Source organism: Serinus canaria, chromosome 9 (assembly GCF_022539315.1).
Source record: "Serinus canaria isolate serCan28SL12 chromosome 9, serCan2020, whole genome shotgun sequence".
Lineage (NCBI taxonomy): Eukaryota > Metazoa > Chordata > Aves > Passeriformes > Fringillidae > Serinus > Serinus canaria.
The window spans coordinates 21,226,525-21,253,819 of NC_066323.1; the positions used below are offsets into that span (position 1 = coordinate 21,226,525).

General features: G+C 60.5%; 3 protein-coding genes and 1 long non-coding RNA gene across 4 annotated transcripts in view; 2 read left to right on the forward strand and 2 right to left on the reverse strand.

Moving 5' to 3' along the window:
• Positions 1 to 6,171: 6,171 nt before the first annotated feature.
• On the reverse strand, positions 6,172 to 7,375 carry LOC127059897 (uncharacterized). The gene is made up of 3 exons (XR_007778232.1): positions 6,720 to 7,375; positions 6,526 to 6,636; positions 6,172 to 6,309 (listed from the first exon to the last, which is right to left on the reverse strand). It is a non-coding gene; the product is annotated as an uncharacterized LOC127059897 (long non-coding RNA).
• A 729-nt stretch (positions 7,376 to 8,104) lies between these two features.
• Positions 8,105 to 12,713, forward strand: MAB21L4 (mab-21 like 4). Its single transcript, XM_009089300.4, has 5 exons — positions 8,105 to 9,080; positions 10,145 to 10,367; positions 11,097 to 11,250; positions 12,041 to 12,397; positions 12,583 to 12,713. The coding sequence occupies exons 1-5, from the start codon at positions 8,591 to 8,593 to the stop codon at positions 12,673 to 12,675; spliced, it is 1,317 nt and encodes a 438-aa protein (XP_009087548.3). The 5' UTR covers positions 8,105 to 8,590; the 3' UTR covers positions 12,676 to 12,713.
• Positions 12,714 to 12,754: 41 nt separating this feature from the next.
• Positions 12,755 to 16,770, reverse strand: AGXT (alanine--glyoxylate aminotransferase). The gene is made up of 11 exons (XM_030226905.2): positions 16,495 to 16,770; positions 16,178 to 16,370; positions 15,795 to 15,859; positions 15,623 to 15,723; positions 15,353 to 15,423; positions 14,958 to 15,042; positions 14,604 to 14,699; positions 14,291 to 14,360; positions 14,077 to 14,172; positions 13,793 to 13,921; positions 12,755 to 13,495 (listed from the first exon to the last, which is right to left on the reverse strand). Exons 1-11 carry the CDS (start codon positions 16,732 to 16,734, stop codon positions 13,388 to 13,390), a joined length of 1,254 nt encoding a protein of 417 aa, XP_030082765.2. The 5' UTR covers positions 16,735 to 16,770; the 3' UTR covers positions 12,755 to 13,387.
• A 6,677-nt stretch (positions 16,771 to 23,447) lies between these two features.
• KIF1A (kinesin family member 1A) overlaps positions 23,448 to 27,295 on the forward strand; it is a 36,308-nt gene continuing 32,460 nt past the window's right edge. The window contains 1 exon segment of the mRNA XM_050977946.1: positions 23,448 to 23,873. Coding sequence (XP_050833903.1) covers positions 23,768 to 23,873 — 106 coding nt within the window. The 5' untranslated portion in view covers positions 23,448 to 23,767.

Sequence of the window (27,295 nt, forward strand, 5' to 3'; positions counted from 1 at the left end):
CGGAAGCATGGCGGGGGCGGGGCGGGGCGGGGTGGGGCGGGGCCGGACGCCCGCGGAGGGGCACGGGGAGGGCGGTGGCGGCTGTGGCTGCTGCTACTGCTGTTGCTGCTGCCCGGAGCCGGGCGCTGGGAGCGGGGAGCGATGGCCTCAGCGCTGCGCGGAGCAAAGGCCCCTCAGCTCCAGGGCGCTCCGAGCGCCCTCACCCTACCGGCCACGCCCCCGACGCTCATTTGCATAGTCGGGGTGTGGCCGGCCAATGGGAACGCGGCGCGCAGGGGCGGGGCTAGGGGGCGGAGCTATGGGGGCTCCCCCAGGAGCGCGAGCGGCCTGGGGTCCCCCCCGTCCCCCCCAAAAACACGAAACACGCCTGGGCACAGAACCCCCTCCGTGTCCAGCCGCTTCCCTTGGACTCCCTCAAAACACAGGACTGCATGAGGAAAAAAAAAAGACTAGAGAAGAAAAAAAACCTGGGTCATTTCCCATTTTTTCTCTGTTTTTTGGCTTTTTTTCGTCCTCCTTCTCCCCCCCCCGCCCCCCCCGCTCTTCTTTTTTCTTCTTTTTTTTTTTTTTCAGAGGCTAAAAATATTATCAGGAAATTCTTTTCAGGAATGCCGTGTTTTGGGTTACGCTCCAGGCTCAAGGGCTTCTTTGTCTTTCCTGGAGGAAAAAAAAAAAAAAGCAAAGCAAAACAAACACACCCACCCTTACATTTATTATCGGGAAATGGTTTGACTGGGCGAGGCTGAGCTCCCAGGAAAGACGAGGGCTACTCCCAGGGAAGCCCCACTAAAAGCACCAATGATTCTGAATAATTATCAATTCATGATGGGTTGATAATTGTGCCACAACTCAAAGCTGGACCCCAAGATCAGCCTGACTCCTGGAATGCCAGTGCATCCACCAGTGGTCCAGGACTACAGGCAACCCTATCTGAGCCCTACTGCTGATCTCAGAGAGCTGACCCTATCACTTTAAAAATCTCTAGGAAGAAAATGTTAAAAGAAAAGGGAAAAAAAAAAAAGAGAGAGAGAAATCCAAAATAAATAAGCAGCCACATCCGGATTTCTCCCCTAGGACGCTAATAAAGGTTTTATGGGTTTGATATGAATTACCCTCCCTGGCCATTCATCGCTGATTTTCTGGAAGGCATTAGGCTGCACAGCCCAGTCCCAGCCCTGGCTGAGGTGGGATGCAGGGAGGGCACTGCCATTCTCCCTGGCTGAGGTGGGATGCAGGGGGGGCACTGCCATCCTTCCTGGCTGAGGTGGGATGCAGGGGGGGCACTGCCATTCTCCTGGCTGAGGTGGGATGCAGGGGGGCACTGCCATTCTCCCTGGCTGAGGTGGGATGCAGGGGGGGCACTGCCATTCTCCCTGGCTGAGGTGGGATGGAGGGGGGGCATTGCCATCCTCCCTGGCTGAGGTGGGATGCAGGGGGGGCATTGCCATCCTCCCTGGCTGAGGTGGGATGCAGGGGGGCCACTGCCATCCTCCCTGGCCGAAGTGGGATGCAGGGGGGCACTGCCATCCTCGCCCATGCCAATTTGGCTCTGTCATGCCACAGACCCATCTCTTTAGGGGAGTGACTGCAGGAACATCTTCTGGCTGTCACCATCTACAATCTTACACCCACCAGAGTGAGCCCCGTGCTCCCAAATCCCATCTCCTGGCCCTGCCATGCCATGCCAGGCCTGCCAAAGGCTCAGCTCCCAAGGAACACAGGGATGTTATGGCAGGACCTGCCCCTCCTCCAGGACCAACCCCACAGGGCCATCCTGGCCTTCTCCTGGTGTGTTTTACCTCGAGAGAGGGGAAGGGCAGCCATCCCAAGCGTGAGGGGAGGATTTTCTTCTAGGCAGGCTTTCCACAGGAAAGCATCCCCACATTCCCCCCGTGTTGTCCAGCCCAGCTCCCCGGGACGTTAAATTGGAAGCAGTAAATGGAGCAGGGAGAACAGCTGTGGGCCCCAGCTGCAGACATTTCCTCTGGGCCTGGAGCTGGAGCCAGTGCAAATCTGGGCTCTGTGCTGAGAGTGCTGGGGGGAGTGTGGGGGAAAGCAACCCTTTCTGCACAGCATCTGGCCAAGCTCTGTTCTCCACCGCCCACTCCATCTCCAGCAGCAGATGCCCCTTTCTGCCAACACCTTTGTGGTGTCAAGCTCTCTGATGGCCACCAAAATGGGGGCCAGGATCTGCCCCAGCCATCCCAGTGGGACCCAGGGGTATCCTGGACTATCACCCCAGCTTCAGCTGGAGATGGTCCCCGGTGAAGAACCACCTCCAGGAGCGAGAGATGGAGGTAGAGATGCTTCTGCTGGTCCCAAGCCTGTCTCTACCTGACATCCTAGCTTCAGGGCTGCCCCAAGTCCACAGGGAGTCACCCCCAGGTTTCTCCCAGCCACCACTCACAGCCCCACAGTGGAACCCACTACCTCCCACAAAAGGCAGCCCTGGAAAAAACCCCAGGGAAAGAGCACAAACCCTGCCCAGTCAGAGCCTGTGCTTGGGGGACAGGACATGTGGAAGGGGCCTGGGGAGCTGTTAATGATCCAGAGCACATTCAGCACGGATAATTCAGGCAGAGGGGACTGCAGGTCAGCACATGGTTTGGATTTGGCTCTCCCCTCCCTCCCAGCTAATTGGGCCAAGCCCAGAGAGCATTCCCTGCGGGTGCCAAACACGTGTGTGGCACAAGCATCACCTCCTGTGATGTGGGGGAGAACTAGCCCTGGAAGCTCCTTCCCCGGGGTGGGAGAGGCAGCCAGGTAGAGCAGGGAGGTGTGTGGGTATTGGAGAGGAGCTGAGGTTTACTGAAAGGGTTTGAACTCGTTGTCTGGCCCAGGCTCAAAGAATGCAGCAAGACAGATCACGCGCATGGATGTGGGTGGTGGGAAGGGGCTGGAGGGTAGCCAGGAGGATGGAGGTTACTGCAACACCCAGCTCCCACTCCCCCAAACCCCCAGCAGCGCCTGCTCCACCCCACAGGGCCAGGAACAGGGGGGACCTCTTCCCCCCTCCCATCCTGTCACCTCCTCCTGCCACCCTGAGACCCTTCTGAGCCCCAGGCATCTGGTGGCCACGTGTCATCTGAGCTGTGGTGGCAGGGATGCTGCTGGCTTGCACTTTGTCCCCTCCCTGCTCCTAGGGCAGTCCCAAATGAGCAGAAGGACGTGGGCCTGGGGGGTTCCAGGCGCTGTTCCCCTGGGAAGCTCAGGGCTGTTCCCTGGGGGAACACAGTGCCACTGGGACACAGAGAAGGAGCTGTGGCTCTGCCAGCCACTGCTGACACCAGCACAGATGGGGACGTGCAACCCCTGAGATGGACACAAATCCCTGGGGCAAGCCCTGGCCCAAGGCTTTTGCCCCAGCCCTGCAAAGCCCAGGTTTTGAAATGCTGAGGGATGGGGATGCTATCAGGGAGTGCCCCAGCAACCCAGGAGCATCAGGTGTCACTCTGCCAGCTCAGCTGCCACCCTGCCACTTCCCACAGCAGCCCCTGGCCTCGGGGAGGGACAGGGCCTCCCTGTCTCCGGGGAGGACAGGGACACAGCACTTCACCCAAGGATACCCCGGTCCTGGGGCAGTCCCAGTGCAGTGAACAGTGCCAAAACCGGGACACGAGGCTGAAAGCAGAGCCTGGCGAAGTCCCATCCCTGACTGAGCCTCCTGCAGCAGGCAGCTGGGTTCAGGGAAGTGAAAGCCAGCCCAGCAGCAGTTCTAATGAAGACTCCAAGGCTGTTGTGAGGCCACACTGGCAAGTGTGGCACCACACAGGGCTGGGGCTGGCCGCGGGCACCTCCAGCACTGCAGCGCAGCATCGGGAAGCAGCGCTGGCTTTCCCAATCCAGCTGAAAGCTCCTCAGATGTTCTGCTGCTTTGATTATTTGACAGGCCATGTTTTTTAAATTATTCTTGTATAAATATTTACGCATTTTTACAAGAACCATGCTTTGAGCAGTGGGCCACGGCAGATGAAGGGCCAGAGGGGAGGGGGCTGGATGCTGGGTTGCTCCATCCCTTCCTGCAGGTCAGCTGGGGGTTGAGCAGAGCAGCAGGGATGCAGGGCAGCACTCCTGCCTGGGGCCCCGGGCAGTGCTGGGTGCTGACAGCACACACACACACCCCACTGCCCCCTGGGATCCTGCTTCCCCTCTCACTCCCCAGCAATCCCTTCCCCAGGGAACAAACCCAGCCAAACAGGGAACACAGGGCTGGCTGCTGCTGGGAGCCCCAAACTGCCCCACACATCTCATCCCTGAGCAGCTCCCAAAACACTTCCCACAGACATCCTGAGCCAGAAAGCCCCACTGGGCAGCGAGGGCTGCTGGCAGGGTGGAGATCACTTCTCCATTGCCCACTCCCACCTCGGCACTGCACCCCAGCCCACCCCAACCTCAGAGAAGATTGAATAAATACCAAAACCCCCTGTTTTTTTTCTGGGGGCCCCATATCTGCCCCCAAAGCCCTCGGTCTGCAGGGATAGTGCCTGCAGCACAGTCTGCTTCTGGGCTTCCTGGTGGGAACCCTCTCTGCCAGCCCTGTCCTGCTCCCCAGGATTGTTGCTGTGGATTTTGGGAAGGATAAGGGTGAGCTCCCCCCTCCCCCATCCACAGATGGGATCCACAACCCAGCCTCGAGTTTTCCACTGAGCTCAGCAGAAATTCACCCAGAAGGTCAGTGACCAGAGAAAGGGATGATCCATCATTAAATAAATTGTTTTCATTTCCCAGGATAAAGGGGAGGAAAAGGGGAGGAGGGGAGGTGTTGTTGGATCAGGACTGGAAAATAAAAGAGCACAAGGCAGGAAAACCGCCCCCTGTACTCCCTGCAGAGAGCAGCCCCAGCTCCTTCCCTGCGCCCTCACAAGAGTTTTACAGCCAAAGCTCTTAATGTGATTATAATAATTATTTCTTTCCTAGCAATTCCACCCCCCCCTCAGTTGTTTTTCTTTCTTTTTTTTTTTTTTTTTAAAGTTTAATAAACAGCCTATTTTGAAATGTCACTGGGGGAAGCCAAGACTCCAGCTGAGCCCTGGCCTGGAGGAAGGAGCAGGGCCAGGGGGAGCGTGTGAATGTGTGTGCAAGCATGCAGCAAGCGTGTGCGTGCAGGAGCGTGGGCACCAGGGGGACACCCCCCTGCAGCCTGCAAGCACACCCAGGCCTTGAAAACCTGCCCATGCCCCAGGCAGGAACAGCCAGGGGATCCTTCTCCCTCCCTCTCAGCCCGGGTGCCCCACTGAACCCCCCCCCATCTAGCACCCCTCATCTCCCACCCCTCTGTGTGGTCCCCCCCAAGCCCCAGGGCCGAGCTTTGAAATGTGTTGAAAAGAGACCCTTTTTGCCAAAATAAACAGCCTGTCATGTTAAATTACTCTCTCTTCCTCTGTACCTTCCTTGCCTTTGTCCCCCCTCCCCATCCCAGCTGTTTTGCTGGGGGCTGTGCCACTCTGGGGGCCTGTGGGGTGCAGAAGTGCTGGGGCAGGGCATAACCTACCTCCCTCATCCCAGTGCCCCTGTGCCTGCCAGCTCCTCAACCCAGCTCAGCACCCCAAAAATCTTTCTGCTGGGTGGTGGTGGCATCTTGCAGCAGTCACACTGCACAGCCCAGCAGAGAGGCAAGCTGGCTGAGGGACACTGGGGGCTCCTTGCAGCTCCTGCCCACCCCTGCTGTGCCAGGTGCTCCCATGCCCCCAGGTTTTTTCCTCTCTCTTGCCTGTACTTGCCCTTTAGCTTGGGGTTGTTTTCTCCCTCCTGTTCCTAACAGATCAAAAATTCTTGGAGCTGTAAAATGCCAAGATGGAAACAGTGATTAGCTCATTCAGGACAGACTCTCTGCCAGTACCAGGGCACTTGCCACCAGCCTCTGGTGACTTGCCCAGACACTCTGCACTCCAGCCATGGCTTCCATAGCCTAACTGACATTCCCACTAGGAATTTTTTCCTGCTGTTTTTGTGTCAGAAGAGCTGTGCTCAGCTTGGGCTGATTGTGGGGCTGAGTGTCCAGGTGCTGCCCCAAATGCCCAGGCATGCAGTGTCCCTGCCCTATAGCTCGTGCCAGGTAGTATGGCCCCAGCCACTCACCCACGTGGCATGGAGCTCCTGTGCCCACCACCTGATCTGAACCACTCTGCTCAGAGCTCTGCTCAGCATCTGGCAGTGCCTCCAGCTGCTCCCACCTCTTCTGGCTGGCCAGCTTTGTCACCAGATGTGCCACTGCCAGCATCACTCACTCCCCCTTCTCACTCGGTGCCTGCAGCAGGGTCACTCACTGTGCTGCCTGTGCCAGGAAAAGGCTCCTCCAGGGCCTCTTGCCTATGGGGGAGAGAGCAGAGAATGAGAAGGGCACAGGAAGTGATAGAGGAAGGGGAAAGGGGAGTAGGAAAGGAGAAAAACAGGGTGAAGAACAGGAAGGGGGGAAAGAGGAAGAAAGGAGGAAGGGAAAGGCAGAATGGGGGAAAGGGGAAAAAAGGGGGAAAGGGGGAAAGGGGAGGTCCTAGCCTGTAGGAAGGCAGCATTTGCAGCACCAACCTCTTGATTTTGGCACCCAGAGGTCTGAAGAGTGCAGAGATGAGCCAAGGGGATCACATCACACTGGCTCGTCCTGGGTCAGAGCTCTGGCAGCAGGATGCCAGGGTCACACTGTGACAAGAGGGCAGGGATACCCCACTAGCACCAAGACATCTGTGGGCACAGCCATGTTTCCCTGCCCTGCCCAGCCTTACCTTCCCATGGAACCACTCCTGGCTCTCAGTTCAGCTTCTGCTTGATGCCCACAGCCTCCTCCAGCATTCCTGCCAGGCACTGACAGAGGGAATGTCCTGGCTGATGATGAGGCAGGGACTCCTTCCATGACAGAATGATGCTCTATGGACACACAGCAACCCTGCCAGAAGTGAGCCATGCCCCACCAACCCCAGAAAAGTGGTGGCCTGCATCTCTCTGTCCTCTTTTTCCCACACCAGGGCATGAAGCAGTAATTTCTCTTGTCTGGTTTGGGTTCAGCATTCTTCAGGATGAGCCCAAGACACTCTGATGGGGGTCTGCTGCTTTTGGTCCCTCTCTGGGACACCAGCCAGCTTGTCTTCCCCACATGATGGAGGAGGGCAAGACCTGCCCCCTAAGCCCTGGTTTAGAAGCCATTGTCATGGGGGACTGAGCATCCCCTGCTCAGATGGCTGAAACATGAAGCACAGGGCTCAGGTAAGGAAATGCAGAGCCCATCACCCACTGTGGGGGTTTAAAATCTGACTGAGACCCCCCAGCTCAGAGCACCCACAGCCTCCTGGTACTGAGAAGCCCAGTTCAGGCTTAATGGCCCAGACTGCAGGTGCTCAAGGATGCTCTGCAGGTGGGAGCTCTGACCCTTGGAAGGCAGAAAGGTCAATGAACATGAGGGACAGACTCCTACCTTCACGGGAAACTGAAGGAGGCACAAGGACAAACTGGAAATAACCCCCGGGGAGGTCCAGAAACCTCATCTGGGCTGTTTAAAAGGGTGAGCATGCCCACAGGAGATGGGAGGAGCAGCCACGAGCCCCACGGCACTCTCCCTCCCTTCCTCACAAGTGGTCCCCACGCTCGTCTCGGGGATCCTCCCCCGCTTCCCCATTGCCTTCCCTGCCCTGACCAAGGCAGGATCGGTTTGCAGGAAAGCCTGGGACGGCTGCACACCGATCCCCGCTGCCAGAGCCCAGCCTCGCTGCCGTAACCACCGAGAGCGGCTGCAGGCCGGCAGAGCTCGGAACGCACCTCTGGAAGGTGGCGACACTCAAAAAGTGCCCATAAATCCCCATTCTGGGATTCGGGGGAGATGGGGAGAAGCGAGGGCAGGTCTGGGGGTACGACCGCAGGCAGCTCGGGATGCACGATGCACGGAGCGGGGCCGGCAGCGCCTGCGCCCCCTGCCAGCAGCGGGGCCGAGGCACAGCACGGACCGGCCCCGCCGCTCCAGACCCTCCCCACGGCGGCTTTGGGGTCCAGACCCCGCTTTGTGCTTCCTCCCGGGTCGGTCCTCCCGCAGCCCGGGCGGGGCCGGTGTGCGCAGCCGGGCGGGCTCGCTGCTAGAGAGGGGCAGCGGGGCTGCGCACCTGGGAGAGCCTGATGGAGCCTGATGGAGCCTGAGCCGGGTGTTGACAGAGTCGCACTGGGCCTGCAGGGCTGTCTTGGGCACCGGCAAGGCATGTTCAGGGTCCTGCAGCCCTTTCACTGCCCGGCTCCCGTGGGTGCCGCACAGGGTGGGAGCAGCCGAGAGGGAAGGGCTGAACTGGGCCGGGACGGGAGAGGGTGCTGCCAGCACCTAGTCCGTGTGCCAAGGGCGGTGTGGGAGAGCACAGCGTTCCCCTGGCATGACCCACCCTCTGAGCACCCGCTGTCACCCTTCTGGAGTGCCGGGAGAGGGGCCACGGTGTGACTCAAGCCCCCGCCCTGGGTTTGCCCTGTACCTCTCCCTGGGAGTCACCCAGCACTCGGTGCTTGTCACCGCCCGGCTCTGCTTCCCTCCGCCCGCCCCACACCGGCACCCGGCCCTGCCCTCCCCACCCACGCACCCTTCCTGCTACTAGGAGCAGCGTAAGGCAGTAGTAGCAGAGCTGCCATGGAAGCCAACACTTCCCTCTGGCACAGCTACCTCGGGGTGATCGTGTCCCGCGAGAGGCAGAGGATGGAGCATTTCCAGCGGGCCGAGGACATCCTGCTCACCCTGCTGGAGAGCGTCCATGCCAGGGATCCCCGCTTCCTCGTGGACTACGCCAGGAACCTGGAAGCCTTCGAGTTTGCTCTCTGTGCCTCTGAGGACGCTGTCACTCTCGAGGTGCCCCTGCGCATTGACGGCGACACCCTGCGAGTGCTGGCACGCCGGAGCAGGGACAGCCCGGAGCAGGGAGGGCATCCTTCAGAGCTGAGCACCTGCTGCCTGGAAGTGTGCTCTCCAGGGGCTGATTTGGAGGACTGGACTGGTGGTGTGGATGGGATGGAGCACGGAGGTGGTGCGGGCTGCCTGCTTCCAGGCAAAATCCTGCAGCACCTGAAAGAGCTCCTTGTTTCAGCCATCGTGCGCTGCCAACGCCTCTTCCTGCTTCAGCCAGGTGCGTACACTGGCAGGGTGCTTCCCGGCCAGGAGCTGCCTCCAGTGCCTGCCCAGCTTCCCAGCTTGGCAGTGATCCCTCTGCAAACGTGCTGGGACCTATGTTCCTGGGCATGTGGCCCACCCAAAAGCTGCAGGAGCAGGTTAGTGAGCACCTTGATGTGTGCTGGGATGGGCTTTGCCCCCACGTAAGGAAGGGGAGATGCAAACTGTTCCCTGCCATCCCAGGGCACCAGAGTCATCCTCAGGCATCCTCACCTGGGGATGCTGGCACCCTTCTTGGTGGGTGTAGAGTCCACCCAGCCCTGCTGTTTGTCCCCAGGTAGGGTTTGCTCAAGGTCTTGGTGGGCTTGGTTTATCCTCACCACCACCACATTCTCCCCTCCATCTCTCGGCCTCTGAGTGCCCCCTGCTCCCTGTCTGGAGAGTGAGCTGGGAGTGCATCAGAGCTGGACGAGGACCCTGGGTCATGGGTCTGACCCTGTGAACACATGGACCCCAGCAGGCAGCAGTGTCCTTGGAAAAGACGTGGTGGGAGGGCCCATAGCTGTTCCATAACCCTCATCATGCATTTCTATCTCCCAATGTGCTTCTTGAAGGAAAGCTCAGCCAGGGTGAAAGGGTGATGTGAGACGACCACTGGGTCTGAAAGTCTCTCAACCCAGTCCCAGCAAGTCCAGCATCCCCTCCTTCCTCCGTGGCCAAGCCAGTGACCTTCATCTTCCTCCACCCCCACAAAGCAATGAACCTTTCCTGATCCATTTTTCTTGGACTGCTTTGCTTTTCTTGGCACTGTTCAGGCACCCAGAAGCACAGCTCGGTTTGACTGCTTGAGACTTCCTGCTGTGCCTGACCTTGACCCCTTCATTGCCTCTTCCTGTAAAACCACCCCAGCAGGGCTGGGAGAGGGATTTTACCTGGGGAGCTGCACCCAGACTGCAGCACTGGGAAGGGCTGTCTCGAGTGGGGTGGGACACGGCCACGGGTGCTGCAGCACAGACCTGGCTCAGCCTGCGGGACCGGCTGTGCTAACCTGCTCACTGCTGCCAAACCCTCTGCATCTAGGTGACATCAGTGCTGAAAACCTGCGGGAAGATGCCATGCAGCTCTCCCTGCTGATCCGCGGCAGCTGGAAGTCCATTCGCTTTGACATTGTTCCTGTGGTGAGGAGGCAGCAGGAGCCGCTGCAGCTCCGGGGGCGCCAGGGCGACAGAGGCTTCCCCGAAGGCAGCCTCAGGAGGGCCACGGAGGAGGCTCACTTTGTCCCTGCCTCTCCCCTCTGCTGGAGGTGAGAGGCTCGGCTGCATGCACAGCGGGGTGACCCTGCACCAAGGATGTCCCCTGACTGGCAACACTGCTGGGTGTAGGCAAAAAAGAGGTTGGGAAAGGGTGGGGACATGTCAGCAGGGGTTGAAGTCACCCCCTCATGATGCCCAAACCCTCTTCCCTGTGTTGGAGAAAAAAACCTCAGCCAAGTTTCAGACAGCTCAGGGAAAGAGAGAGAATGCAACTGAAGGAGCCTTCTGAAATGATCCACTAAGGTGGGCTGCAGGACAGAACAGGGCTGGACTGACATATCTTGCCTGCCAGCAAAACAACCCAGCCCCACAGAGGGACTGAGCAGCCAGCTGGACCAGTCTAAGTCTATTTTGGGAACAAGGTGTTCCAGCTGGATGCCCAGCCTCTCATTGGGGAGAGACCCAGCCTCCCCTCCCCACTACATGTAGAGAAGAACAACCCCACTTCACCCCACTCTTGATCCTCCTGGGAAGGCAGGAGCTGCTCAGCAGTGTTCCCATCTCTTTCCACACCTCTGAAGCTCTGCACTGCCAGAGGCAAGCACAGGAGGTGGATCCAGGTGGATCTTGCAGGTCCAAGGTGCTGCGTTGGCTGGGACTCCATGTGTCCCATGGAGGGATCCCCCTGCATGCCAAATCATTACAGGCATACTCTCCCCATCCTGGGAGCATGCATGTCTTCATCTCCCCTCCCACCAGACCCCACTCTCTTCCTCCAGATCCTCCACTCACCTTCCCCTCCTGAAGCTGCTCCGAGGAGTGGACAGCCTGCAGGGGCCCCGTCTGGACAGCCTCCGCCTGCTCGACCAGCTCCGAGAGCAGGACTGGGGAGGCCAGGCTGGGACAGGCACTATCACCTTCCAACACCTCAAGGTAGGTTGGTTCTGCTGCTTGGGACCGTGGCTCTCTGGGCAGGCAGAGCCAAGGCTGCTCCCCTGCACAAGAACCCACACAGTGGGATCTGTGGGGCTTTGGGGAGTAGCAGCCCGTGGCTGTGTCTGGGAAGGGTTTGTGCTGCTGCCAGCCATGGTTAGAGGGCTTTGATCCTTCTTCCTGGACTGAACCAGCAACCTCCAGCTGGAGACACTTGGTGCATTCAGAGCTGGAGCTCTGCAGGGCATCATCCCCTGGCCCAGGCTGCCTGTGCCTGCAGGATGGCATCCCTGTGCCACCCTGCCAGGCTGCCCCATGCCCTAGTGTGCTGGGACGTGTCTGTACAGGGCTGAGGGTGGTGTTTCTGCTGAGGAAAAACTTCCTCTCCCCACCCAACCTGTTTCCAGCACTCTGGAGCCATGCCAACTGGCCATGCTGGGGACAGCACCTGGTGGCACAATCCAGGTGTGCCCTGCCTTTTGATGGCTCTCCAAGCCAAGGGTCAGAAAGGATGCTAGGGTGTTTTCTGCTTACAGAGCAGCTCCACCTCCAAGGAACCCAAATCCTGTGTACTTTGCTTGGTGCTGTATTCTTTGATGTTTTGGGGGTGGTGGTTGTGGGAGTTTTTTAAAAGAAAAAGGGCAGATATGTGTATCTGGCCTTCAGAAAAGTATAATCTGCTCCAGCCCCCTTGGATTCAGCCCCACAAGTGGTTGCAGGGTGTGAAGGGACAGACTTCCTGGCGTCAGGCCTTGTGCCTGATCCTGTGCTCTTCTCTCCCTCCTCCCAGATGGTGTTGCTGTGGAGCACAGAGCTCTTCCCCTCCCCTGAGGACTGGCAGGACCTGGAAGGCTCAGTCTACAGGCTCTTGGTGATCCTTCTCCGCTGCCTGGCCACCCAGAAGCTGCCCCACTTCCTGAACCCAGAAGAAAACCTCTTCCAAGGAGCTGCCCCAGACCTTGCCTCCCTCTACCATAAAGTGGAGTGCTTTGCCTGGGACCCCCAGCGCTTCCTCCGCTTCCATTTTGGCCTCCACGGGTTCCGTGGCAGCTGCCAGGCAGACATGGAGACCAGAGCCCTCCTGCAGCTCCCCACCAAGGATGGCTCCTGCTGGGACACAGCCTACTTTGACATTCTGCTCAGCCAGGTAACCCTAGCCCTTCAGCTGGGACAGCACCAGAAGCCACCTGGGCTAGGAAGCTTGGGATGAGCTGCAGTTGGCCCCACTGAGCCTTCTGGCATGCTGTGGAGGCTGTGGGAGGCTGGCAGTGCTGGGCAGGGAGCTCAGGCAGAGTGGGGAGCCCTGTGCCCTCACTCCCCACCCTCCTTTAGTTTCAGGTGTACCGGATCCAGGACAGTGCACGCCGCTCTGCAGCATCCCAGCTCCTCTCCAGGATCCACCAGGAAATCCCTCAGCAGAGCTGAGTGGGACCCTGCTGCTGCCCCATTGGGGTGTCTCAGAACTCGGGGAGGGGGGTGCAAGGAGAGCTACAGGGCCAGGGAGCAGCATGCTGCTGGGTCCTTTTATTGAGGAAAGGTGGTACAGGGGAGAGAGCACATCTGCTGCAGCTGGGGAGGGCATACACAGCCCTTGGTGGAGCTGGGAAGGGCATACACAGCCCTGGTGGAGCTGGGGAGGGCATACACAGCCCTTGGTGGAGCTGGGGAGGGCATACACAGCCCCTGGTGGAGCTGGGGGGAGCATACACAGCCCCTGGTGGAGCTGGGCATTGGGTGCTGCATGGCACAGAACCTGGAGGAGGATGGCTGGCATTCTGCACAGCAGGCTGGGCAAGGCTGGGGTTGTTGGTGATGGGAGGGGTAGAGACCTGTGGTCAGACCTTGCATCCAGCCCTCTGTCAGCTTGCTGAGGGTCACCATGCCCTGGGGCCAGGGGAAGGGAAAGAACTGAGGGGCCAGGCCATTGGAGGGTGATGGGAGGAATGGTTTTGAGCCACGTCTCACATCTGCTGAGCGCAGCCCTCTCCTCCATGCCCCCTGCTATCCCAGCTCCTTTCCAAGTGCCTTGGCTTGCTGGATGTTGCCGTGGCTCCTGCCAGCATCCCAGGGAGGCGGTGGAGTCCCTCTGCTGCCAGGCATGCCAGGCAGTGCCAGGCCACCTCCCCCGGCAGGGTGCTCACAGCCGGCTGCGGCCGCAGCGCTGGAGGGCGTCTCGCAGGGCTCCGAGCACTCGCTCCACGTTGTCCCTGGTTGAGTTGCAGCCCATGAGGCCGATGCGCAGGACCTGGAGGAGAGGGGGGAGTGCCTGTGCCTCAGCAGGAAGGAGTGGGGGACGCCCAGCCAGGTGGGATGTGGTTGTGCGCACTCCCTCGCTGGTATTTAACACACCGTTGGCTATAAAGAGGTGTCGCCGCGCTAATTACGTGCGTGGTTATTCAATTAGGCGGTGATTGTGTGCGGTTACGCTGCTATGCGTTGCTCTGGGCAATGGGACACTCCGTGCCAGCCGCACACGCTGTGCCAGCCAGAGAGGAGCAGTGAAGGCGGGGATGTGTGCCCAGCAGGGGAGGACTGTGCCCACCTTGCCCACCGTGGGGCCCAGGCCCCCAGCGATCTCCACGCCGTGGTTGTCCATCAGGAAGGCAGTGATGTCCTTCCAGTTGTAGCCCTCGGGCACCCTGACGGTGGTGATGGTGGGAAGTCTGGCCTTCTGAGGAAGAGAGAAACTGGTTTCAGTCCCATGGCCCCTGGTAACCCCAGCACAGTGCCAGGAGAGAGCATCACAGAGCGGGGAGATTTTTCTCTGGCATCAAAAGCTGCCCAGGCACATTTCCAGCTGCACAGGGCTGTGTCCTCTCTACCCACCTCCTCCTCCACAAAGAGCTCCAGCCCCATGTCGAGCAGCCCCTGGCACAGCAGGGTGCAGTTGGCCCGGTGTCGCTCCCAGGAGCTCTCCAGACCCTGTGGGCAGAGAGGACAGAGGAGGTCTCTGCTGCTGACAGGCATCTCCTGGCACCCAGGGTTCCTCCGAGCCCCACGGGCACTGCTGGGGCTGCCCTGCCTGCCTGGTGCCACTCACCAGTTCTGCCAGCAAGGCCAAACCCTCCCGCAGGCTGAAGAAGCTGTTGATGGGTGCCGTGTGGTGGTACCTGCAAGGGGCACCGGGAGGGGTTCGGCTCACCTGCAGCACGGCAGCCCCTTGCTGGTGGCAGGGGAAACTGAGGCACAGCACCCTCCCTCCTCATCACCCAGAGCAGGGGGTTGTGAGCAGCAGCCAGGGTGTTGGGGAGGCAGGGCTGAGCCCTGAAGAGCAGGCAGCCCCCGAGCCAGCACAAAGGCCGGGTGGGGAGCACTGGCCGCCGTCTGTCCGTAAGAGGAGAGCCCGCCCTCACCTCCGCGGCTCCCCGTCACAGCCCCAGTACTTTGCCAAGCATCCCATGTCCAGATAGAAGGATGGGGGCTTCGTCTTCCTCCTCAGCAGCTTCTCCCTGGCGAAACAGAGTGCTGGGGAGAGGTGGGACCTTCACCCCACCAGCTCCAAGGTGGGAGGGAGCGCAGAAAGCTCCCACTCTACAGTGAGCACAGAGATTGGCTCCAGCTCCCAGTCACTGACCAGGGATGGGATGGGCTCCATCCCCATTTTGTCCTGCACAGCAGGACAGAAGCAGTTGGCTGGCAAAAGAGAGAGGTGACAGCCTCCCTCAGCTCCATAGCCTTCCACCCTGGTGAGACCAGGCTGCTCTTACCTGGCTCTCTCACTGAATGAGATGGGGGCACTGCCAGGGGGTGCGTTGAGGACTTTCTGGGACCCCGAGTACAGGACATCGATCTCTGCCCAAGAGGGAAGACAGCTCCTTAGGAATCAGAGGCTCCCAGCAGGAAAATGCTGAGCTCTCCGACCTAGCTGCAAGTGGTGGGTGGGAAGCACAAGGATGGCACACATGGCAGGTCCTGCTCATGCTCAGGCTGCCTTGGGAGGGCCCCTGGCACTGCTGGTGGTCCCCAAGGGGATAGGCTGGACCAGTTTCTAGTGCTGCTAGCCAAAATGCAGGCCGAGGGGCTGATCCCACTGCTCTCTCTCCCTGTCCCAGCCATGAGCCCTTTGTCCCCTGGGTGCCCATGATGGCACTGTGGCTCTTACCCTGCTGGTCCATGAAGATGGGGGCTCCCCCAAGCGATGCCACAGCATCCACCAGCAGCAGGCAGCCATGCCTGTGGGAGGACAGAGCTCAGCCTGGTGCTCCTGCCACCTTCTCTTGCCACACCCCTGCCTGCAGCCCTGGCATGCTGGTCCCCAACAGTGGCTTTGTGTCTCACTGGCACCAACTGCTTCCAGCACAGCAGAGCCAGAGAAAAGCCCAGCACAGATAAATCCCCAGTGGTGGCCTTGGGGTGCCCACCATGCACTGACCGGTGGCACAGCTTGCCCAGCCCCTCCAGTGGCTGCAGCACCCCTGTGGAGGACTCGCCGTGGGTGATGAAGAGCACCAAAGGTTTGTGCTGCACCAGGCCCTGCGTGACACAGGGGGAAGGTGAACACACTGAAGGTCAGCTTTGCCCTCTGCATAGTGGCCAGCACTCACCTGCTCAATGTCTTGTGGAGTGAAGTACTTGCCCGGGGGCTTCAGCAGCTCACAGACATTGGCTCCTGGGAGGAATTTGTGCAGAGGAGAGTGAGGTTTGGGCATGCTTCCCACTGGGCAGTCACCTGCTCCATGGGGTAAGTGGTCACACATGAACCAGGAGCAGAGCCACCTGCCAGAGTCTGGCCTCCTGCAGATTTGCCCCGTGGAAAAGCCATAAAGCACCATAAATGAGTGGCATCATTCTTGGAAAAACCTGGAGCACTCTCTGGTTTTGCAAGCCGTGTCACTGAGCACTGCCAGGACTGGGACAGCAAACCAGGGCACCCTGCCATCAAGCCCAGTCCCCTCAGCCCTGGCCCATCTGCCTGCTCCCAGCATACCCATCCTCCTGGCAATATCAGCAGCACGTTGTCCCCAGATGCCATTGATGGCCACCAGCACGGTGTCACCTTGCTCGAGCAGGTTGAAGAGGGCAGCCTCCATGGCACAGTGGCCGCTGCCACTGACGGCCAGGGTCAGCCTGTTGTGTGTCTGGAAGGCGTACTGGATGCCTGCCTTGATCTCATCCATCACCTGCGGTGGCAGCACGCTGGCCAGCACTGCTCCTGCTCCTCTTGCCCAAGCAGAGCTGCTCCAGCCCTTCCTGGGGGCGAGGAAGAGGAGGGGAGGGAAGGAAGGCTGGGCTGGGGCAGCTCACCTGCAGCACCTCAGGGTGCATGTGGCCCAGGAGCTGGAGAGCTCCCGCAGCCCGGATGCGGCGGGGCACGTTGCTGGGCCCCGGCCCGAGCAGCAGCCGCTCCGGCACAGCCAGGGGTCGCAGCAGCTCCTCCGGAGGGGACACGCGGAGCAGGCTGGTAGCCATGGCACGCCGTGCTGTCCCCAGGAGCCGAGCCCAGCGAAGAGGAGTGTTGGAGGCTGCCTGAGCAGCTGCCAGCATTGCAGCACAGTGTATCCTGTGCCAGCAGTGTCCAGTGTCCCCATGGACCTTGACCCAGAATCGGTGCTCCCCCCTACCAGTCTGGACTCTACCCCTGGCTGCCTCCCCTGCCTGGTTAATGTGTCACCAGTGCTATCCCTGCTGTCTTGGGCCCCTCATTTTGGGGGATACCCCCTTGCTGGTGCTCAGGGCAGCAGTCTCCAGGTACGCCAGCCTCTGGGACTCCCAAGCACCAAGGCAGTCCCTGTCCCCATGGCCCCCACAATGCCAGGGCTGATGTCTCCCAACAGCATCCCAGCAGGTGGGATCCCTGCTCTGGGCACCTAGAGCCTGTGCCACGGGATGGTTGTGCTGAGACTGGTCTGGCACAGCTGCCATGGTTGTAGCTCCTCCTGCAGCAAAAAGTTCCTGCTGACCAGAGCTCCCTGACCAGGGACAGAGGGACATCTGCCTGGATGACAGCCTGAGGGAGGCTGGCCAGCGGAGTGATGTGCATCAGGGCTGTGGTCTGGGACACAGACACAGTCCCTGTCACAGCGAGCTGTGCTCTGCAGGCTCAGCCTGGACCGTGAGCATCCCAGCGTGTCCTGGGGATGCCACAGGCCCCGCGTGGGGTCGATTTTCTGTTACCTGCTGTGTGTACCCACAGCACAGTGCCTTGTGCCCAACCTCTGCCACATTCTCGGCCGTCCATACCCTGAAATGCAAACAAAGCTGCCTGCTGCCAGCTTTAGCAGATCCATGAATGGGTCCCTGCCCCATTCATTCCCTGGCCCTCAGTGAGCAAAGCTTTGGTTCAGGATGGCAGCACAGGGATGGGAATTCCCACCTGGCAGAACCGGCACCAGTGGCTGCTGCTGAAGTCAGGGACAGAGGCACGGGGCCAGCAGAAGTGCCAGGTGAGAGCACATCTGCCCAGCAGCTGGGTGGCGAATGAGAGGAGCTGGGGGAAGATGAGCTTACTCCCGCATGGCTGATGGAAGCCACAGTCAGCCCGGGGAGTGCTGCCCAGCCATCATCCCACCAAAGCGATGACGACATTTCAGATGGAGATCTCCCTGTCCTCTAGGGAGATTTGGGGCATGGCTGTGGAGAAGAGGGGACGTGTGGCCTCGGGGCTGCCGTGGGGCGAGGCTGGCCGCGCTGTTGGAAACAGCTGGCAGCGAAGGAATAATCCGCTTTCTGCTCTGGCTCTGAATTCCGGGCGCAGATGGGCAGGAGCGGCCGTGCCCCGGGCGGCGGGATGGGGCTCGGCGGACGGAGGAGCGAACTGACGGCACAGGGACCGGGAGCACAGGAAGCCCTGGCCAGGGCCGCTCCTCGGAATACTGCACCGGGGAACAGCGGTAGCGGTCTCCGGCCCGGGGTACCGGGGTACCGGGGTACCGGGGTACCGGGGTACCGGGCCGGTGCCGGTTGCCAGGCGACAGCTGCCGAGCCCCGCCCCGCCCCGCCCCGCCCCGCCCCTGCGGCGGTTCCGCAGCTCGCCGGGGCCGGGGGATGCGCTGACGTCACCGCTCCATCCCCGAGCGCGCCCTCCCGGTCCCCGCGTCCCCCTCCGGGCGGCGGCTGCCGCCAACCAGCGCGTGGGGCGGGGACCGCAGGGGCGGGGCCGCTGCCACCCGCACCGGCACCAGCACCGGCACCGGCACCGACACCGACACCGGCACCGGCACCGCATCGCACCGCTCGGCTCGGCCTCATGCCGGCGCCCCCCACCCACGGCTGAGCGCCGCGCCCCTCTGAACCGGCCACGGCCACGGCCACGGCCGCGGACATCACAGGTAGGGGCGGGCGGCACCGCGCAGCACGGGGCAGTCCCGGGGCGCTGGCCGCGGGGGACCGGGGCTGCTCCGCGGTGGCGGTGCCGCCCCTCGTGGCCCCGGCGGGGACGAGGCGCGGCGGGTGGGAGCGGGATGGGCATCCCCGAGGGTCCGGCGGGGCGGGGGGGCTGCGGCCGGTGGCCATTTTGCGAAACCCCCCGATGCTCGCTGTTGTGGGTGTGGGGAAGCTGCCCTCGGGTCCCCAGCGCGGTGACCGCCGGGTGCCGCCCCGTCTTCCAGAAGGATCCAGCCGGGGTGCGGTGGGGGAGCTGCCCGCGGACGAGGAGACGCCTCTGCCGCCCCGGCCCCGGCCAGGGTGCGAAAGGGGAGGATGCCATCCCTGCAGCCCGTGGCGGGTGACGCATGAACCCCTTGTCACCCCAGAGCCACCCCTGCTCTTCCCTGCGGGGCAGATGGCAGTGGTTATGCAGCTGAGCCATCTTGCGTCATCACCATCATAATGCTCGGAGTTCAGCAGCAGCGCTGGAGGGAGTGGTGGGTGCCCCACCTGGGGCTCTCGCCGCGGGTGGCTGGCAAAGATGCTGCTAAGGCTGTTCTTGGCCCCCAAGGACGAGCAGCTGCCGGTGACCTTGCGCTGTGGAGTGGCTGGACAAGGGACGCCATGTCACTGCGGGCCAGTGCGGTGGCTGCTGGCTGTGGAAGGGGCCGGTCCCGGGGCGCCGGGCGAGTGCAGAGCTCCGCGCTTGGTCATCCGGGCTCGCAGGGAGCAGCCCTGCACCTGCCCTATTGTCTTACTCCTCTGCTTCCTTCTCCCCACCCCCCACCCTTCTCCTCCTCACGGGGCAGTGACCCCTCCCCTAGACCCTGCAGACCCCCTGAGAGCCGGGCTCCTGCCTGTTCGGGTCCTATGCGACAGCATCAGGGCTCGGGGAGGACAAGGGACCAGCCGAGCATCTCCCGTCCCACCCCACAGGCAGGCACAGCCCGCAGAGCAGCCCCGTGCAGGTGGCCTCTGTGGCTCTGGGGGACAGGGAGGCAGCAGACCCTCCCCCGGGTATGGCCAGGGGTGTGGTGGCTCTGCCATCTCGGCTTGCTGCTGCTGACCTCCATTTTGTCTGGGAGGTGGCAGCTGGCTTTGGCAAAGATGCTGCCACCACCCTCCACCTCCCTGCATGTGGCAAGAGCTGCAGCCCCTCAAGCCCTGGGTCCTGTGGGAATCTGTTGTCCACCCCCTCCCTGGCTGCCCTTCTCCGTGCCCAGCAATGCCCCCAGAGCTCTCTGCCTTTTCTGTGCAGCTGTTCCCTGCTTTGGGTCGGCGTGTCTGGAAGGGAGGATGGAGGGAGCAGGGTTGGGGGTGGGGTTACTTTGCAGCAGAGATGGGAAGCAGAACACCTTATCCCCGTCCTTACATTTGCTACCTGTAAATTGAATCTGCATGGGAATTCTCAGGGAGCTGCAAGCTCTGCCCTGGGGCAGTATCCCCCACTGGGGTGGGCGGGATGTGAGGAGACACGGGGCAGGGTGCGTGGGGAAGCAGGGGCTGGCTTTCATCTGAGCGTGGGGGGCATTGTCCTTGTCCTGGGCTGTCCTCTGAGCTGCTTCCCTGCCTGCAGGTGCTGCCCGGAGAAAACTGCACCGTCATGGCCCCTTGTGCTGTGGTGGGGCGGGAGGTGGGTGAGGAGCTTGCCTGGCAGGCATTGATGGTGCCGTGTCATCCAGCAACATGTTCCCTGCTGCCCTAGAGGCAGCACCGTGTCCCGTGGTCCCAGGCAGGGCTGGGGGGCCCCAACAAAGGGTGCAGGGGAAGGGCTCACCACAACAAAGCCTGGCAGCTGCTGAGAACACGCTGGTGCAGCCCAACGGGGCGTCCACCCTGGCTGAGGTGACGTGGGGCTGGATGGGAGCAGACAAAGGGAAACTCACTCACCTTGGATTTCCCTGGCTGAGGCAGCTCCTCATCTGCTGGAGCTGGGGGACCGGCAGCACAGCACGTTCCTGAGCATCCTTTGGGGAAGAGCTTGCTGGTTAGTGGGGACAATGCTCCCTGTCCTGTTGATCACCTCTCAGCAGCAGAGACTGCCAGTTGGTAGCCCCTGGACTAAAGAGTGGTTTCATTGGCTAATCTCTGCCCAATTAATCTTGGCTGATCCAGTTAATTGTGGCTCTCCAGGCCTTTTGCTCCTCGCTGGGGGTGCCTGGTGTGTCATAGGGAGGGGCAGAGCCAGCAGGCTGCACGGGAAGGGGGGGAAGAGATGGGAATTGGGGGACAGGTCCAGATGTTCCCCCTGGCCCCAGGACTTGGACATTCCTCTCTGCAGCCTCCCTTGTGAGCAGGGCAGCCCTGGGAGAGAGGCAGGGAGCAGGGCTTTGGTGCTGGCACACTCCCAGCAAAGGGCTGACCGTGGCTTATTGAATTTCTCTCGATGGCAGCAGATTAAGCAGGCGGTGGCTGCTCTGGCTGTCCCCAGGCAGAGAGAGCTGGCCGGGCTGGAGCTGCCCTGGCCCTGCCCTGCCCTGCCCTGCTCACTGCAGCCTGGCCCCTCTCTCCACAGGTTGCCCAGTGATGCCATGGCTGCTGCCTCCCTGCAGCTGAGCCAGGGATGTGAGTCAGGGGAAGGAAAGGAGGGTGGGAAGCAGCTGGGTCAGTGTCTGCTGGTGGTCCCCAAGGGCACTCTGTCACCTGGGCTCCTTGTGCTGCTGTGGCAGGGGTGGAACTGGAGAGCTGCAGAGGAGCAGAGGGCAGCAGTGCACTGCCCACCAGGGATGCTGAGGGAAATGGATGGAGCAGAAAATGGAACTGGGACTCTGCAGCTGGGAATACTGGCCAGGAGAGGAGCTCACATCACTGCCAGATGGGAATACACTGGGATGTAGCCTGTGGATGGCAGGGAGAGAGAAAAGGTCCTGCTGGCCAAGAGGGAGGTTCTCACAGCCAGCAGTGGTGGGAGTATGGGTGTGGGGCTGAGCGGGCAGAAAAAGGCAAAGAAAGGAAAGCAGCACCAATGGAAGGCACACAGCACAATGGGGGACACAGGAACGTGGTTCAAAGGAGAAACCAGACTGTGGGAAGTGATGGGGCTGGAGATGGCTGGGAATGGCACAGGGGTGGGAGGGGATAAGAGCAGGGGCTGAGGTGGCCAGTGGCAGGCAGCAGGCAGTCCTGGTGGGCTCACTGGTGGGTGTTGCTGTTCTGGGGCTGTGCAGGAAGCACGAGTCCAGGGACCTGAGCCTCCTCTTCAGAGCCCTGGTAGCTGGAGAGCTGCAGAGCTGGGGAAGGGAGCTGCCTTGGCGCTGGAGGAGAGGGAGAGGTTTGACACGGGCAGGTGTCAGGGGCAGGCTTGGCCCGGGGTGAACCCATTGTCCTTGAGTGGTGCCACAGGGTGGAGCAGCTCGAGCTCTTGGCCCCGTGAAGATGCAGCCCTTCCACAGGGGAATATATCCAGTCGTTTTCATGGGAAAAACAACTCCTTCATTCCCCTTTGGCAAGCACTGCTGTTTAATTTTTCCTTCCCCCCGGCTGAGTGGGGAGGCGGAGGCCACTGGGAGGCAGCAGCCCACTTGCTTGCTTAGGGACTCAAGGGTGGTGTTAAACACCTGCTTAAAATAATCCAAGCTCAAGAAAGCCTGAGACCAAATGCTTGAACTCTGGGATTTATGGGTGTGATCACTGGCTGAGCACAGTGGGAGCTCCGGAGCCATCCCAGCAGGAAGATAAGAGGGGGCCTTGGGAACTCCAACAGAAGCAGCTTTGTCCTCTGCCTGCTGCTGGACATGCCAGCTCACTTATAAAACAGGCAAAGGGTTTCTGAAAGGCAGTGCCAAGCTTGTAACACTTTCTTGATGCAAATTTTTCCACTGTGTCCATGGTTTCTTCTCACCCCCCTGGAAATCAAACCACAGCTGTCAGACCTCAGGTAGTTTTAAAGCCATCCCCTTCTCTTGGGATCCTTTCTGTTCTGTGGATTTGGTTTTTTCTTCCCTGTCTCCCCCGCTTTTTCCACAAATTCTCCTGAATTTTTCATTTCCACTATGGGAAAACACATCTCATGTTCAAGATCCTTCCTTCTGGTCATGGCCCTTGTAACCAGAGCTCTGCTGGTGCTCACTAACGATCTCATTTCTCCCAGATCTCCTTCCTCCTGGAGCAAATATCCTGCTGGCAAAACCCAGGCTTGGAAAGCATTAGGAAATTCACACACACCCTTGCAGATGGGATGCCAGAGGAGCAGTTCCTGCCCATTTTCTGAGGGGTCCTGTGCTCCATTTTCACCACCAGGCTCACGAGGAGCAGGGAAAGGCAGGAAAAGGGATAGATGGTAGAAGGCAGAAGGGGATTTGTGTCAGGTCCAAAAGGATCCCAAAGGATGCAGCAATCAGAGGAAGGATCCCAAAGGATTCAGCAATCAGAGGAAGGATCCCATTTTCTGGGCAGTGCTCATGAGGCTTAACTGCAGCTGAGGGAAGCTGGGAATGGCCTGCAGAGCAGCAGTGCTGGGATGGACAACTGCTCTGGGAGGTGTTGGCGAGGGGTTTGTTTTCTCTTGGTGAGATTTGCAGTTATTTTTTTAGCAAAAGGACTTGGAAATATGATGGTAAACTGGGAGCTTCAGCTGAGTGCCATGGCCACTGGCTTCCCAGGAAGGGCTGCTGGTGCTGATGCTGCAGGTCTGCTTTGTGGGAGCTGAATGGGAGGCGCATGCTCAGCCACCGCCTCCGTTCCCAGTGGAATGCCATCGCTTCCCTCCCTCCCTGCTCTGTCCTGCTGCCCAGCCCCTGCTTTGCTGGGCTTGGAGAGGAAGCAGGAGGCTTGGGTAACAGGCAGGAATCTTTCTTGCTGATTGGGAGGTACCTGCTCGGTGCCATTGGCACTCTGGGGTGGAAAAGCTGCTCCTTGGGCTTGTGCGATGCTGGCAGTGGCTCTGCCCGCTGCTGTGGGTGCCCAGGGGGATGGAGGCTCCAGTGCTGCCCTGGGGTATCCCAGGGATGTCCCCTGGGACTGAGCTGGGGGTCCTGACCTGAGCTATGACAGGGAGAAGAGGTAAAATGAGGGCAGACCGAGGTAGGGAACAAATCATCTTTCGGGCAGAGGCAGAACAGCGTTCCCAGCAGGTTTCCTTGCACGGACCTTCCATCCATCCAGCACAGCTGCAAGATGTGGGTTGGGATGCAGGTTTTCCTAACCTCCTCTCCTTGCCCCTGGCAGGCCAGCCAGTGCTCCCCGGCAGCAGGACCCGGGCGTGGCCGGCGCCATGGCGGGAGCCTCGGTGAAGGTGGCGGTGCGCGTCCGGCCCTTCAACTCCCGGGAGATGAGCCGCGAGTCCAAGTGCATCATCCAGATGTCAGGAAGCACCACCAGTGAGTGCCTCAGGGGCAGAAAGGGGACCTGGGGGGCTGCCTGGGAAGGAGCAGGGGTGGTGTGGCCACAGCAGCGAGCGCTGGCCTGGGGGGATCCGTGGTGAGGATGCCTGAAGCATCTCCAGTGGTTTGGAGGAGGAGATGTGGGGAGGAAGTCAGCTTTCCATGGGGAAATGCAGTCCTGCTGTTGGAATGGCAGTGCTGGGACCTACATGGCACTGAGCCCTTGGATTTTGGTGACAGTGAAAGGGGCAGTACTCCCTAGTAGGCAAGGAGGGAGGAATCACAGAATCACAGAATCACAGGATGGTTTTTTTGGAAGGGACGTTAAATATGATCTCGTTCCAACCTTCCACCACAAATCAGGCTCTTCCACCTCCAACCTGGCCTTGGAGCTGTGTGTGGACCAGCAAGTGGTTTTTGTCTGCCTGGCCAGGTACCACTCACTGCAGCTTGCCAGGACCCACCCCTGCTTCTCTGGGGCTCTTGGAGGTGCAGCAGCAGCCGGATGGAGGGGTGGGAGGAGGGTTAGCCCGAGGTGGGGAGTGCAGCCTGGAGCCTTGGGGCTGTGTGTCCTGTCAGGAGCCTGTCTGGCCTTTGCCCCTCTTTAAATAACAGCTGCTGGCAGCATGGTGTGGGAATGGCAGTGAAACCCCTCCTCTTTGGCTCTGGAAGCCTCCAGATGGGGCAGTGTCTAAAATAACTCCCTGCCCGCCCGCCTGGGGCTGCCTGCGTCACCGACGATGGGTGACACACTGGTGGAGCCACCCCCGCCCTGCAGGCTGCTATGGCAACCCTGCTGTGGGGAGGGGACAGCACCCAAGGGTGCAGGGAGACTCTGGGACCCCGCTGGCCACCCCAGGCCTAGGGGAAAAGGTCTGTGGGGCAGCACCTGCTGGTCTCTGGCATCCTGTGGGGGCTCTCCCTTCATGGTTGGACAGGGATTCTCCACCTGCCTGGGGGACAGAGCTTCTGTCCTCGTGGTGAGGAAGCCTCCTGTCCATGCAGGAGCTTCCCAGCTGCCCAGGGCCAGGCAATAGGAGGGCAGAGGTTCCCCGTTCTGGTTCTGGGGGGACCTGTTGTGCCCTAGTCCCAGACAGAGCATCAGGCACCCCCCAGCTCCACCATGGCTGTGTTTGCTCAGAGCTGTCTGCCCCTGCACACCCTGGCTGTGCCCCCACCCCTCCAGCCCATGCCTCTGCCTGCACCAGGGAGGGCAGCAGGGCTGCAGGCAGGAGCCCTTTGCTGACAGGGAGGATTTTCCCCATGAATGGACAAACCACTGGCTAATCCTCTTGTCCAGGGGGCTGGGGAGCAAGTGTGGGGGGCTCAGAAGCCTTCTGCTGCTGTGGAGGCAGGAGGATGGCAGCAGAGCAGGACTGTCTCAATCTCCCCAGCTCCTGGCAGAGAAGCCAAAGATAATCATGCTTGAGGGGGATGAGAGCAAGTTTTCCTCTTCCCAGGATTATTTGCAGAGACCTTTGCCTGTGCTGGGCTGGGGAGGCTGGTTCTTCTCCTCCATCGAGCCCTGTGGGAGGCAGAGGGGCCCAGGGTGGGAAGGGATCTCAGCCTTTCTCTGCTGTCCTTTCATCTGCAAACTTCCAGCTGCCACAGCCACCCACCTGCCCCCAGCCCTGCTGCTCTGCCCCTGTGGTGCCCTGCACCCTGTGGGCACCATCCTGGGCACCAGCACTCCTGCCCTCTCTCCAGGATGGCGTGGAGGAGACCCCTGGCTGTGATCCCAGTCATGTTCTCTGACTGGAGCTGTGCCTCTGCTGCCTTTAAAACCTGGTGATTATTTTCTCTGATGTGGCTGCTGGGCTTTCTCCTGCTTTGTGCCTGCCCACTCATGCTGCTGGCTCTTCAGGGCAAGGCAAGGGACATCTCCAGAAGTTTTCCTCCTTCCTGCCCCCTTGTCTCTATGCTTGTCCTCACCTCCACTCCCTCTCCTTGCCTTTTCAATCCCAGTGGCCCAGAGCATGAATCTTTTGGAACAACTTTGCAAAAGTCCTATAGGAAAGGAAAAACTCCACCAGCAGCACCCATCTGCCTGCAGGCAAATAAATGGGAATGGCAGGGACATGGCAGGAGAGTTTCAGCTCAGGACAGGAGATGCCTGCCCTTGGGATGCTCCCCTGTGCCCCGTCTCTGGTTTCCCATGCCAGCTGGGAGCTGCAGCTGGGGTGCCTGGAGCCACGTGGTGCCATCCCCGGCTGCTTCCCTGCCCTGTGCCCAGCATGGGCTGGCACTGGGATGCAGAACAGGCTCCTTGTGCTGCTCCATCCTGCTCCACAACTCATCTCTGCTCCTGTTTGCTGGGTCAGTGTCTCTGCAGGGCAGGGCCAGGCCTGGTGACCAGGTGGAGCTGCCAGGCTGAGCACCAGGAGCCACCAGAGATGCTCCATCCCACTTCTTGCACAACTTCTACTCCTACTTCTCTTCACAATGCCCTCAGCACCACATCCTGGCATTGGCAGGGGTCAGGAGCAGGCAGCCACCATGGCTGCCCATGCTGCCCACAAAGCCCTGCTCTTCCAAGGGCCTCCACATCCCTGCTGCTCCAGGATTGCCAGTTGTTCCTTCCCAGCCCTTTCTCCTGGTGGTCAGCCTGCCTGGAATGCAGCAGGTGCCCAGAGCAGTGGGGCCAGGCTGTCTGCAGCAGGTGGGCAGGAAGGGAGCCCGTGCCTGCCCCTCTTTGGTGTCAGAGCTGGGCTTCTGTCCATGCTAAGGAGCATCCCAGAAGCACCATGCTGTGGTTTTGGGGCTGGGGCTGGACCCCGACCCCACAGGTCAGAGGTGGTGGACCCTTCCCATGGGAGTATCCATTGTGGTGTTGGAGGAGGGATTCAGAGCAGAAAGCATCTCTGTGTGTAACACTACACATCTGGAAGCACATCTGGCCACCAGAGACCACAGCAGTGAGCTGCCCCTTGCCTGGGGCTGCCCAGGAATGCCCCAGCTGGAATCAGGAGTGGGTTTGAGTCCTGGCTGACTGAAGGGCAGAGCAGGCTGGGGTGGAGAAAGCTCAGGGCTTATGGCTTCTCCATCCTTGGTGGTGGCAGGGAGCAGCTGGGGCAGTGGGCACGGGAGCTGTGCTGTGCAGGCCTCAATGTCACTTCACTGTCACCTGACATGGCTGGTGGCTGAACCTCGTGATTGCCCGCTGGTTTGGGCTCCTTCTGATGCATCTGTTGTTTCAGAAAAAAACCACATGGTAAATGCTCTACAGGAGGGGAAAAAAAAACCCACCCATGGCATGAGGAAGAGCAGTGATGCAGTCTCCAATTTCCATAGCAACGTCCTTTTCATCAGGGGATGACAAAAGCAGACTCTTGTTTCCGCTGCTGGCGCGACACGAGGCATAAATCCCTGCTGGGGCTGGGCACCTGCAGAGGAGCCAGAGGGGCTCTGGGGGAGCCCTG

What these genes read in the sequence shown, in the direction of transcription:
- MAB21L4 (XM_009089300.4), top strand. Translation starts at nt 8,591, where the DNA reads ATGGAAGCCAACACTTCCCTCTGGCACAGCTACCTCGGGGTGATCGTG. An exon ending in CCTCTTCCTGCTTCAGCCAG is followed by an intron (nt 9,081 to 10,144) that starts GTGCGTACACTG and finishes CTCTGCATCTAG; the next exon opens with GTGACATCAGTGCTGAAAAC. An exon ending in GCCTCTCCCCTCTGCTGGAG is followed by an intron (nt 10,368 to 11,096) that starts GTGAGAGGCTCG and finishes CTCTTCCTCCAG; the next exon opens with ATCCTCCACTCACCTTCCCC.
- AGXT (XM_030226905.2), bottom strand. Translation starts at nt 16,734, where the DNA reads ATGCTGGCAGCTGCTCAGGCAGCCTCCAACACTCCTCTTCGCTGGGCT. An exon ending in CTGGGCAAGCTGTGCCACCG is followed by an intron (nt 15,424 to 15,622) that starts GTCAGTGCATGG and finishes GTCCTCCCACAG; the next exon opens with GCATGGCTGCCTGCTGCTGG. An exon ending in TGTGACGGGGAGCCGCGGAG is followed by an intron (nt 14,361 to 14,603) that starts GTGAGGGCGGGC and finishes TGCCCCTTGCAG; the next exon opens with GTACCACCACACGGCACCCA.